The 12500-nt window shown below is 38.7% G+C and overlaps 2 protein-coding genes across 2 annotated transcripts in view; both read right to left on the reverse strand.

Moving 5' to 3' along the window:
- Positions 1 to 1056: 1056 nt before the first annotated feature.
- Positions 1057 to 1425, reverse strand: LOC139738011 (late histone H2B.2.1). Its single transcript, XM_071648679.1, has one exon. The coding sequence runs from the start codon at positions 1423 to 1425 to the stop codon at positions 1057 to 1059; it is 369 nt and encodes a 122-aa protein (XP_071504780.1).
- Positions 1426 to 4143: 2718 nt separating this feature from the next.
- Positions 4144 to 12500, reverse strand: part of LOC139738018 (aqualysin-1-like) — a 9008-nt gene continuing 651 nt past the window's right edge. The window contains exons 2-7 of the mRNA XM_071648685.1: positions 10320 to 10485; positions 9630 to 9736; positions 8726 to 8867; positions 6122 to 6306; positions 5467 to 5638; positions 4144 to 4277 (exon numbers count right to left, since the gene is read on the reverse strand). Coding sequence (XP_071504786.1) covers positions 4144 to 4277; positions 5467 to 5638; positions 6122 to 6306; positions 8726 to 8867; positions 9630 to 9736; positions 10320 to 10485 — 906 coding nt within the window. The remainder of the gene's footprint in view (positions 4278 to 5466; positions 5639 to 6121; positions 6307 to 8725; positions 8868 to 9629; positions 9737 to 10319; positions 10486 to 12500) is intronic.

Here is a 12500-nt window from a genome sequence, read left to right on the forward strand (position 1 = left end):
GGAATGAGATAATCTTTATCCTTTTTCATAAGAAAAACAAATGAAAATATCCGATATGTTGAATTCTCTTTCTTACACTGATATTTTGAATTGTTATACCGCAGTCTTCCAGTATACCGAAACTTCAAAGATGTATAACTTTTGAAGGGATTTCCAATTTTCCTCAAACTTCATCGACGGGCTCTTTGCTATAGCTTTCCTGCATTTACTTAATTCACACGTTTTGGTTTCATTCCCCTTGATTCGAGAAATCAGGTTTATTTCCCCTTTAGAGAGAGAAATATATATATATATATATATATATATATATATATATATATAATCGAGAAATCAGGTTTATTTCCCCTTTAGAGAGAGAGAAATATATATATATATATATATATATATATATATATATATTTCTCTCTCTAAAGGGGAAATAAACCTGATTTCTCGAATCAAGGGGAATGAAACCAAATATATATATATATATATGTGTGTGTGCGTGTGTGTGTGTGTGTGTCTGTGTCTGTGTGTGTGTATATATATACTTCGTTATCAGGCGTATATTTATGTGTTATGCAGATGTAAAGTGCATTCTTTGCTCTGTGTGTGTAGAGTTGTCACCACAAAAATGACCCCCCAAAAAACCAAAACAAAACAAAACAAAAACAAAAATAAAAACATAAATAAATAAGAAAGCGACAGACGCATATAAGGCGAACGCAACAAGTCTATATTCGTCTTGTCATCGCAGGCTGAAATGCAGAAAGATGTACCATTATATACCACACTCTGCAACAGGTGTATTATTCATTTCGTGTTGTTCATCAATGTAAATGGAATCAAAATGTTTCGTGTGGTTTAAAAAAGCCGAACTCAGATTACGATGTATGTGTCTTTTTAGATTAGGCCTATTGATAGGGTCCTGCGGTATGACGAGAGTGTTGGATAATGTATTACAATGTCCTTATTTTCATTTCCTGCAGATTATGAGAGAAGAGTATCTTCGTTTCTTTCTTGAATATATGGTGGCTCTGAAAAGAGCCGTTGTAAAGTAAATTCGGATGAACAAATTTACTTGGAGGTGGTGTACTTGGTGACGGCCTTGGTGCCCTCAGACACGGCGTGCTTGGCCAGCTCACCGGGGAGGAGGAGACGGACGGCGGTCTGGACCTCACGGCTGCTGATGGTCGACTTCTTGTTGTAGTGGGCAAGACGGGAAGCCTCACCGGCGATGCGCTCGAAGACATCGTTGACGAAGCTGTTCATGATGGACATGGCCTTGGAGGAGATGCCAGTGTCGGGGTGGACCTGCTTCAGCACCTTGTAGATGTAGATGCCGTAGCTCTCCTTTCGCCTCCTGCGCCTCTTGCTGGCCCCAGATGGGCGAGCCTTGGCCTTACCGGCCTTCTTTGCTCCCTTTCCGCTAGTCTTGGCAGGCATGATGATAGGTTTAGTCTGTCGATTGAATCAACTGATGGTTGCAACGGGATGTGAGCGCTATTTATAAGAACTCGACAGGCGCAACGGCACCCAGTATGCAAATGAAGGATAATCCGCCACGGATATTGGATCGATATACGCAAATGAGGGATCCGAAGAACAAGAAGCTTGTTGACTGTCTTGTGAGCTGACCAATTGGGGCTTTACTGCTCGTTCAAGGGGAACACTGCATTTCTTTTCTGTGGCGGGCGACCTTGTAATGAAACGTCGTCTGTGAAATTTCAAACAGCTTGGCGGCAAAGGGTAGATAGCAAAACTGTTGACTGCAATGGCGTCATGCAAACACAGTATAAGCCCATATCTTCAAGAGTAAGTGTTGGATATCGGCTGGTAAGATAAATCAAACGTACTCAAAATTCCAATTCGTCGCTTTAAAGTCATCAAATTTGACAGTGCAGATTCTAATAGCAGGAATGTAAAATCAAAAGGACAGTTATGTACAAAACGCTGTTAGGAAGTGCTCTGTACGAACTAATGACGTATGTCGCGTCAGGAAGGTGTACCTCCTTGTTTTTCTCGCACCTCTCTGGTCGCGTTCAGGGTAAAATTGGACGATATACGTGAATATCACGTTGTTCGTTGACTCTCTGTGACAAGTAATCTACTGCGAATCCTGCGATGTTACAGTTAAAAAATGGCGGTTTCACAGAGAAGGTACTCATCTACGTATTTGTAAATTGGTAACTTACCACACAATCCACACGCAAACCTCAGCTTAAACACAGACACACGTACCTTTATGTTTGAACTGTTACATTCCTACACAAACATCTATATTCCGCCATCAATACGTTACAGCGCTTATCATCACCTAATACGTTTGTAGGGAATTCAGTGGAAACCTGTCACGAATATCACGCAAGAAGAAACAAATCTCTCCAAGCATTCCTGGAATTCATAAGTTCGATGACCGATGCGTACGACGGTGACACGACATTTGCTTCTGTGATAAATGAAGGACTTAGGGTTCTATAGGGTTGTCATAGGGTTTTAGGTTTGCTCAGTAGTTTGATGTGAGGATTTGGATTAGAGTTAGGTTTATGTTTGTTAGTAGATATGTTTGGCTTAGCGTGCAGATATTTCATGGGAGCAATCGTCACAGGAACGAATGTCATGGAAATGCATATGACATTATAGTGTTAAGGATGACGTATTCTCACAAATGTATGCTATCCTTTCAGCCGGAAAGATCGGATTTGACTATGCTCTGTATTGATACAGTCAACCCGCTTCAGAAACTATACTTACCTAAAAAGTCCACCGGTCTTTGTACCCTATAACAAGGCGGGCCTTCCTTCAGAGCATGTTAATGAACCAGTCTGTAAGGATGGTCTGCATAATTTATTTTGTGAAAAGTAACTCTTTATCTGTCTCCATTTTATGGTCTCAATTGTAAACAGGTTTCATTGTATCAATATCATCTGTTATCTTTGGTGCAACTGCTGGGATAAGAATTCTATAGGAGAACGTACACTGTATTACAGACATTAACATGAACTCCTAGGAAAAACTTGTATATACGACAACGCATTGTTTCGTTATGATAATCTCTTTACTTGGTGGATTTTTAACTCTATAATGTATATAACAATAAAGGAAAAGGAGAAGGAACCTGGGCATGGAAAGATGAATAGAAAGAAGAGTGAGGGAAGACTTGAGGAAAGAGTGTATAGGAAAGAGAGAAAAAGAGAAGAGAGGGGTCAAAGAAAAGAGATGGATAGAATTAAACTTTACTGAGCTCAGAGCACTGATTTCTGTAGGAAATACGGGGTCATCCCACTAGACCGACACCCACGAGTCATACAGCCCATGAGTTCGACAATGAAAACAGGTCCATGAGTCATACAGCTCACGAGTCACACAACCCATGAGTTCGACACAAGGCAAATAAAGCCCACGAGTTCGACACTATAGGTAAAAACAGCCCACGATCGAGTTCGGCAGATACAACACGGGGCTTAATATGTCGGTCTCGTGGGCCTGTTAGCTTAGTGTCGAACTAATGGGCTGTATGACTCGTGAGCTGTATAACTCATAGGCTGTATGACTTGTGAGCTGTATGACTCGTGGGCTGTATGACTCGTGGGTGTCGGTCTCGTGACGTGCACCCAGAAATATATCCTACAGAGATCGGTGGCTTTGAATCATAGTCTTAGCGACTCATCGGCATCAGTAATCTTTTGCAAGTTAGTGAGGGGGTGGTTATTTTCTTATCTGAAGGAATTAACCTGACGATGTCGTTTGCTCTATTATGTGATTACAGTTAATTCAATTTTCAATTCAATAGTTTATTTATTTCCATCATCACAAAGAAAAGAAAAGAAAAAGTTGACATAATCCAAAGTGATACAAATTATAGTGATAGTTATTATCAAAGCTTATTTTTCTTCATCTTACCTTATGATTATTGAATGAAAATGGGCGTACATTTATGTTTTCACGTGAATGTCAAGGGTTGAGAAATGCCTATAGTGTCCAGACATTTGGGGATGAACATGTTATTCAATTAATGTGACACTACTTTTCTGAAATTGAATAGAAATTTGAGGTATGTTAGTTCCTCGCAAATGGTAAAAAAGAGGAGCACTCTTTCTATATTCCCTTCCAACAATGACTTGCGAAATCACACCATGGAGTTAGGGGGACGTGTTGTAATGGCTAGTCGAGGTAAAGTAGTCTATTTGGGGTGTGGTATCCCTTGTGTTGTATGACTCCTTTGGTCGAGAGTTCGCGCAGACGGCGAGCAACCTCATTGTAGGGGTAGCCTTTCTCCAACAATATGGCCGCTGCACCTGTACATAGGAAACGTGAAGAGTACACTTTATCTGTTATTGAAAGAGATCTATGACAGGCGTGTAAACCAATAAAGAAGCGTGACAGACAGACAGACGGACAGACGGACAAACAAACACAAAGGGACAACGTTGATGGTAGTCGCAGACAAACAAAAAAGAAAAGAAAAAAAGATACGATTACGACGGTTTGCTTTGGAAGTGAAAGAGCCGCCAAAACACATGTTCACGACAGACTTTTCTTAATTCTTAATTCGAATTTCGTCCAATGACACACTGCTGAAATCATATTCACATAGAAACAACTGCAACTAAAAAGTTACTCACATCAGCTACACTATAGCAGCTACACACACAAAAAGAAATAAAAATTAAACAAAAGATCACAACACACACACATACAGTCACACATTCACGCATTGAGACTGGACATTGGCGTAATCGTTTTCGATTTTCATCAACACTTCTCTCAACGGTGAACGATGACGAACGTCCATTCATTCCCAATCTACTATACGGGCCTGTAAAAAAGAAATGAATAAAACGAAACTAATATATATATATATATATATATATATATATATATATATATATACATAATCTGGGTACGCGTATCTTTACTTTTAATTACATGTATGTGTGAAAATGCTGCTTCTCATGTTTAAAGAGAAAAAAAAAATCATTGTGAACTGCTAGCAGTGATAAGATTAACATCGGTGTGCAGTTAAACTTTTCTATAGCGGCTACCTGCCATTACGCCCACAAAAAAAAAAAAAAAATCAAGAGAAAAGCTATGTTAAAGACCCTGTCCTTAGCGGCCACCGGTCTATAACGGCTACTTATCGTCTCCCTTGTGTGGCCGCTTTAGACAGGTTTGACTGTATTCAAATATAAATTTATGCCCATAATGTAGCGTATAGAAGCATGACAAAACACTGATTGTCATAATAAACGCCGAAAAGGGGTTGGTTTGGGTTGGCTTACGTTACGTCTGCATTCAAACACATATACAAATTCAAACTCAAATTCCAAATAAACAAGCAAATGACAGATGCAATGATTATAATGATAACAAAATACTACACAAATAGTAAAATATATAGGCAATTATCATTACGCAACAAACTTATACAAAAAAATGTAAATAAGATAAGAAATATATAGGGTGGGAAGAGGATGGAGGTTTTACCTGATACGAACGGAGTTGCCATGGATGTACCGCTTAGTGGAATAGTGGCGTCATCACTCTTGTAGTCCAGGCTGAGTATGTGAGAGCCCGGTGCAAAGAGGTCGACGCAGTCGCCGTAGTCCGAGAAAGAAGTCCGGAAGTCGTTCCGGTCCGAGGCAGCTACCGTAATAACCTTTGAACGTGATTATAAAGGATTGGTTTGAAATTTTGTACGGGCCCTGGCAATGCTATAGAAGGTAATTTAAAATTATTTTCCATAACTTACTCGGAGTTCGTCAAATTTCGTGTGATATTGCCATAACTTGTCTCTTCCTTGGTCGCTATTTGTATTGTTCAACTATTCTTAGTGATATTTCTTTTTCAGGTAAATAGGGTGTTTTGATCTTCGCAAGATTCCACCTTGACCCAAAACTACGTGTGGCCCATAACTCGCATATTACTGTTATTGATAGCGCGGAAAAGTAACAGCCTGCTGAAATGTCTGAAATTATATTTTCTTTTTTATTAAAACAACAAACCAAGCAATTAAATCTTCGTATTATATCATACCACGTTTTAATCAAAGTACGTGTGTCTTAGAACACATTTATCACTTTGTTAGCAATATAACAGGAGCGAAATGAACTGAATGTTTGTACATGAACGATGGGTTTACCTCTGGCATTTGAGCCGGTGAACGGGTACAAGAGTCCGTGTTGCTATTGCTAGCAGCGGCGACCAAGACGCAACCGCTGTTGAAAAGCTCCCTAGCGGATCGGTTCAGAGTCTTCGACGCTGTGCCGCTTATCGACATCGACGCCACGCACGGTCGCTTCCGGTTCAGTTTCACCCAGTTTAGTCCTTGGAATCAAAATCGGAGCGAAAGATATTTATGATGATCATCAGTGCATGGCCTTCTTTACAAAGTATATCGTCTTCAAATGAAATGGATTTCCGTTTTCAGGTTAACTTTGAAACACTCGTACACTGTATACAATAAACTGCCGGGTAATCTTGTCATGTCTCCGTGCTTTTTCATCAAAATATCATTATTTCTTTTTAAAAAATAGTTGTTACCATGACAACCGTCATTGCTAGGAGGTAACCATGACATTGGAAACCTGGGATTTTAAATCTATTGAAAGAGATATACTTATATTGACACATTTTGGCGTTTATAGCATGTTTTTATATGTCTAATGAAGAATATTCAAATTCATGAAATTCTTCCGTGGAGTTCTGTTTGTTGCAACTGATTAACAAGTTCCCCTGCATTGACATAAATAAGAATGAAGAATTTCATGAATTTGAATAATTACACAGTACCCGCTGCAAATCACAAGGATTAAAACCAGCACTGGCTGTCGGGCGGAAGCTCGGTGGTCTAGTGGATAAGATGCCTGTCCGGAGATCAGGAGGTCGTAGGTTCGAATCCTGTCTGTGTATGTATGCCCATGATTTCTTTTGTCATGGCTGCCGCTATACAATACTGATCAATTCAGCGCTTATTTACGTCGACACAGGACAATTTAAACAACTTGACAGAAGAATTTCATGAATTAGAATAATTACGCAGTACTCGCTGCAAATCACAAGGATTAGAACCAGCACTAGCAGTCGGGCGGAAGCTCGGTGGTCTCGCGGATAAGATGCCTGTCCGGAGATCAGGAGGTCGTAGGCTCGAATCCTGCCGGAGTAATTCTATGTATGCCCATGATTTCTTTTGTCATGGCTCATATTACTAAAACACTGATCAATTCAGTGCTTATTTACGTCGATGCAGAGCAATTTGTTAATCAGTTGCAAGAAGCATGCTCTTTTAAAGAAAATAATTCGTTGCCATGCATGGCAGCGACTCAAGACGTCCAAAATGGCAACAGGGGGATTCGTGTTCAGCTGCTATACCCCCAAAATATGGGAAATAGCACCCCCTCCCCCCCCCCCAAAAAAAAATCAAACTCTACAGGAAGTTTTAAGAACTTCCCAATATTATGTCAACTCGCCGTCTACTGTAAACAAAGTGATTGAAGTTTCTTTGAACTCCGACATGACAATAGACGTGCAATGCATAACATGTCGCAGTTTTGCATGTTTACACACACAAAAAAAAAGAAGTGATATCGGTCTCAAACACAATGTTGAATAGATGAGTCACTGATGTCATCTTGGCACAACATCAAAGTATCACTAAATCATCTTTTCCCTATGAACAACAACCCTTTCCTTCATCATTAATAACGTACGGAATCTATAGTGATTGGAGCTCAAGACAGAAAATAACAATGTATCTCGATTCTCTTTGGGTAGGCAATTATTTCATCGGAGATCTAGGCCTATTTATCATGAGACATAAGAATGGGGTTTAGACATTAATCGATTCAGAATCTCTTCAGAATCGAAACATTTTACAACAGAATGTCTGAAATACAGTATTTAATGACTAAGGAAAACACTCCCGTACTCAGTAACATATTGGTGTTTAGTTGAGGTTGTTTGGGCAGTTCTTGGTGGGTGGACGGCAACAGACAGAACGGTTAAAGTATCATCAAAATTGGACAAATTACAAGAAGTTGTACTGTCATTATCGCAGTCATCATCACAATCATTATCACAAGAATCATGTATAGTTTACCGGTATGTGTTGTACGTGTTCGATGGATCCCATCACAGAAAGACATATTTTATGTCTATTTACCGAATAAAATATCGACACCTCATACCCCTGATCACATGCGAGACCGAGCTTCTTCGGACATATGAATAAAAAAAAAATTGAGCCACGTGACATTAATAGATCAGTTCGTAATTCCACTTTGCGCATGAGCAGAAAAAGGTCATTTGTATACCAGCAGGCATTTTGGTTTATCCTATCATTCACTATGATAAGCATCTGTGATGTGATGATTATTCATATTATCCTATCTTAATGGTACTTGCAGAAGACATCCACCAGACAGCAAGCCTGGTATTTGGCAATATCAAAAGGAAAAGGTTGTTATTGCATTCAATGCAAAACAATGAAATGAATGCCTGCTAAAATGTCAACTGACATACTATTCTGGTCACCTGGTCTAAACGCAAGTCCATTCTTTGTTTGATCACGAATTCCACATATTGTTATATCGGACATAACTAATGATTACGCCGCTTGAAAACGAGTGAAGTGCCTAACCAAATGAGAAAAAAGAAAGGTCATTTGTACCAATGCCAATGTGTATACGAGCTAATTACGAACTGCCTTATTGATACCATCTATGCTTGTTAAGTCCAAGTTACGCACCTCTAATCACACCCGACACAGACCCCTTGTGGTGACCCCTTATGATCCGGATGCCATAGACGTTAGCCTTCTTAGCGACACCGTACTCTGTTCCAGCCACGATTCCAGCACAGTGTGTCCCGTGACCGTCGATGTCGAATCCCTGTCGAGTTATAAACATACAATCTTTGTGTTTATCTCCGAAACAGCATTAAAACAATGCAAAGAAGATGTGTATTATAATATCTCGAGTTTCATGACGAACGGGGGGAAAAAATCCTATCAAATTTACATGTATAACCAAAATGGTATAAACGTTTCGGTGCCTGGATAACCTATTTCTTTAAAAAAAAAAAAATAGACAGATGAAGTGGCACTCATGTTTTTCCTCACTCTCGTCATTGCACGGCTGTTCTTTAGCTAATATAAGCTAAATTTATACACGTGAAAATACATTTCGACAAGATTCTGTAATCAAAAACTTCCGCGATCGAGACAATGGCAGTGTCAATCGACGTGTAAAGTATAATGAAGAAAGTTCCTTGTCATCCAAAGCAACGGAGGATATCGTTAACTTTTTATACCAAAACGCTGTTTGGTTGTTTGCTGTTTTTTTTTTACAATAATTAAAAACATACTGACGTAACTGCGCGCCTCTGCGAACTTTCTATCGTGCTAATGCTGTATAATTAAGGTTTATCTTTAATGTGGAAATTTGAGGCGGAAGTTGAGCTCATCAAGATGATATAATGATTATTACAAAGCGAAATACAACCATGCTTGTTCGTTAGATTGTTTATGTCTGAATTTCAGTCTGTTTACAAGATTTAAACTAATAATTCTTTTCAATACCAAGGGGGAGAGGCACATCCATTTGATCACTTGCGATCAAACTTGTAGATTGAAGCTAAAATGTTGCACTTACTGAACCACCGTAGGCATCATAGGCGACATGCGCCCGTCCCGCTATGTCTTTGTGAGTTGGTCTCAAACCAGAATCCAGAATGTAAACGTGGACTCCATTCCCACTGCCTGTTGAAATGCGGAAGACAAACGCAAATCAGTTAAGAGCTTACCTTACCTTATTATCTCACATCCAAGAAAGAATACTGTACACGGTGTACTGTGAAGCCATTCAACACTGAACGTGTGTGTCCGCTACAATGCAGGAAATCTTCAAAGAATAGACAGAATTTATATTTTAAAAAAAAAACAAAGACATGCATTATGAGGCATTGAATTAAACACGCCCAGGAGTTCCTTTGTTTGTTGCTCTCCAAGTTGCTGCTTTTTACGTGCTAATTAATCATCTGCCTTGTGCATATTTTCACTTTCAATATTTTCACTTGCATGTGTAAATTATACTTCAATTTCTGCTTCTCATTTTTTTCAAAAAAAATTCCAATAATTTCCTTGCATTGCGTTACTTCTCTATCTTAATTCCTCTGATGTGCATTGTGTATCTCTCTGTTTATATTATCTTCTTCCTTGTTTATTTTTTAAAGAAACTTGCGTTTTATCTTTTCTCAAGGACGCACGGAAACCTCTGGCGGATGATTCTTGTCCAAAGTTTTAGTACTGTGTTTCCCAAGGTCACATTCAGCACCCATCTCACCGTTGATGAAGAATTTGCCATCGAGTCGGTTGCTGCGCTGGTCGATGCGATCCAGTCCCCAGTTGGCGACATCGTTCTCGAAGGTTCGATCCTCAGTGACGAGGACAGCTTCCTGCGATACCACACCATCTTCCTCGACGTACTCCACGCCCTCCATGTTTCTTACCTAGTGTACATATCGTGTTCACATCAATACACAGTTCAAACGAGCTCACGATAATTACATCCAAAGTTGATTTTACAAAACACTCCTCTACCAAGTAAGTTCAACAAACCGCATAATCATCCGGATTAATGCTGTATGCATTATTTCCATTTTATTTTTTCTACTAATAATTGCCTGTGTTTCATTTTTTTAAGTGAACTACAAATCGATAACACAAGTAATTGAACCCTTTGGTTTTAGGAAAGGATTTTCTACCGATTATGCTATAATCAAATCTGTTGATAATATTATTGATGCGCGTACTAAAAAGGAGCACATAATTGGAGTTTTTATGGATCTTAGCAAAGCGTTTGACACTATTGATCATGATATTTTACTTGAAAAATTACATAATTATGGTGTGAGAGGGATTACTCTGTCGTGGTTCAGAAGTTATCTAAGTCATCGAAAACAATATGTTGCATTTAAATCCACTCACTCAACATATTCTAACGTGTCATGCGGTGTCCTTCAGGGATCTATCCTCGGGCGCCTACTCTTTTTGATTTATATTAATGATATTATCAACTCCTCTCCTCGTTTAAATTTCATCTTATTTGCAGACGACACCAATGTTTTTTATCATCTTATTTGCAGACGACACCAATGTTTTTTATCATCTTATTTGCAGACGACACCAATGTTTTTTATTCCCACAAGGACATTATAACACTGGTTGATACATTAAATACGGAATTAAGCAACATCTCGAAATGGTTTAGAAGTATCAAGCTTTCATTGAATATTGATAAGACATGTTTTATACACTTTCATACGTTGCAATCCCAACCCACCCTTCCTCAAAGTATTTTTATTGATGATATAAACATTGCTGAGAAACATTCAACCAAGTTCCTAGGAGTGACCCTAGATAGCAATCTAACTTGGAATACTCATGTTCAGAATATTACAACAGCAATATCTAAAGTAACTGGTGTTTTAAGAAGAATAAAATATTTGATTAATGATCAAACTTTAATTATGTTATACAACACTTTATTTTTATCATATGTACTGTAATATTGTATGGGGCAACAGTAGCAAAACAAAATTGAACACAATTTTTCTTCTCCAGAAAAAGGCTCTTCGTATATGCACACATTCAAATTTTTTGGCTCACACTGATCCCATATTTTATCGCCTAAAAACTTTGAAGGCCCATGATATACATCTATACCTAACTGCCATATCCATGTATAAACACACTCGAAATTTATTACCATTTTTTCATAATACCTTAGTAACCAATGATCATATTCACTCATACCCTACCCGTCGTTCCCATGATTTTCATTTAAGTAATCCGAAGCTTTTACTTGCTCAAAAGTCGATTAGACATCAAGGTCCGGATACATGGAACTCTCTTCCTGAGGAGTTGAAACAGTGTGCCTCCTCGTTTTCATTTAAAGCAAATTTAAAGAAGTACATTTTATTACAGTATACTTCAAATACGAACTAAAAACAAATAAATTATACAACTAATGTTGGTCTCCCGATAGCAACAGCGCATATCGTCCCCTCTTTCAGTAAACCAATTTCATTATTCTAAATTCCAGCCTATCTGCCATTGTGCACCCTCAAGCACCTGCACACACATTCACCACCACCACCATCACACACCAGAGTTTATTTTCCCCTGCTACCTTCGCAGCCGAATTTCTATTGTTACGAATCTAGTATACGTCCTTATCTTTTCCTCGGGCCGGCCATCTTTTCAAGCAATGCTTATAATGGCGGCCCTCTGCATAATCGTTTCTTAACTATAAATGTTATTCTTATCACTGCTGCATAGACATGCATACTGTATATTGAATCTCTTTCATATCGTTGTTTATGCATGTCAAAAGACTGTGTTAAATTTATTTTATATATTTCCTACATGTTCATGATTATGTACTTATATGTATCGTGGTTTATGCAAGTCAAACGACTCTGCGTTGAACTTACTTTGTATTTCCTGCACCTTCATGATTATG

The sequence above is a fragment of the Diadema antillarum genome, unplaced genomic scaffold, assembly GCF_040938485.1.
Source record: "Diadema antillarum isolate AM-2024a unplaced genomic scaffold, OU_Dant_1.0 scf00000029, whole genome shotgun sequence".
Taxonomy (NCBI): Eukaryota; Metazoa; Echinodermata; class Echinoidea; order Diadematoida; family Diadematidae; genus Diadema; species Diadema antillarum.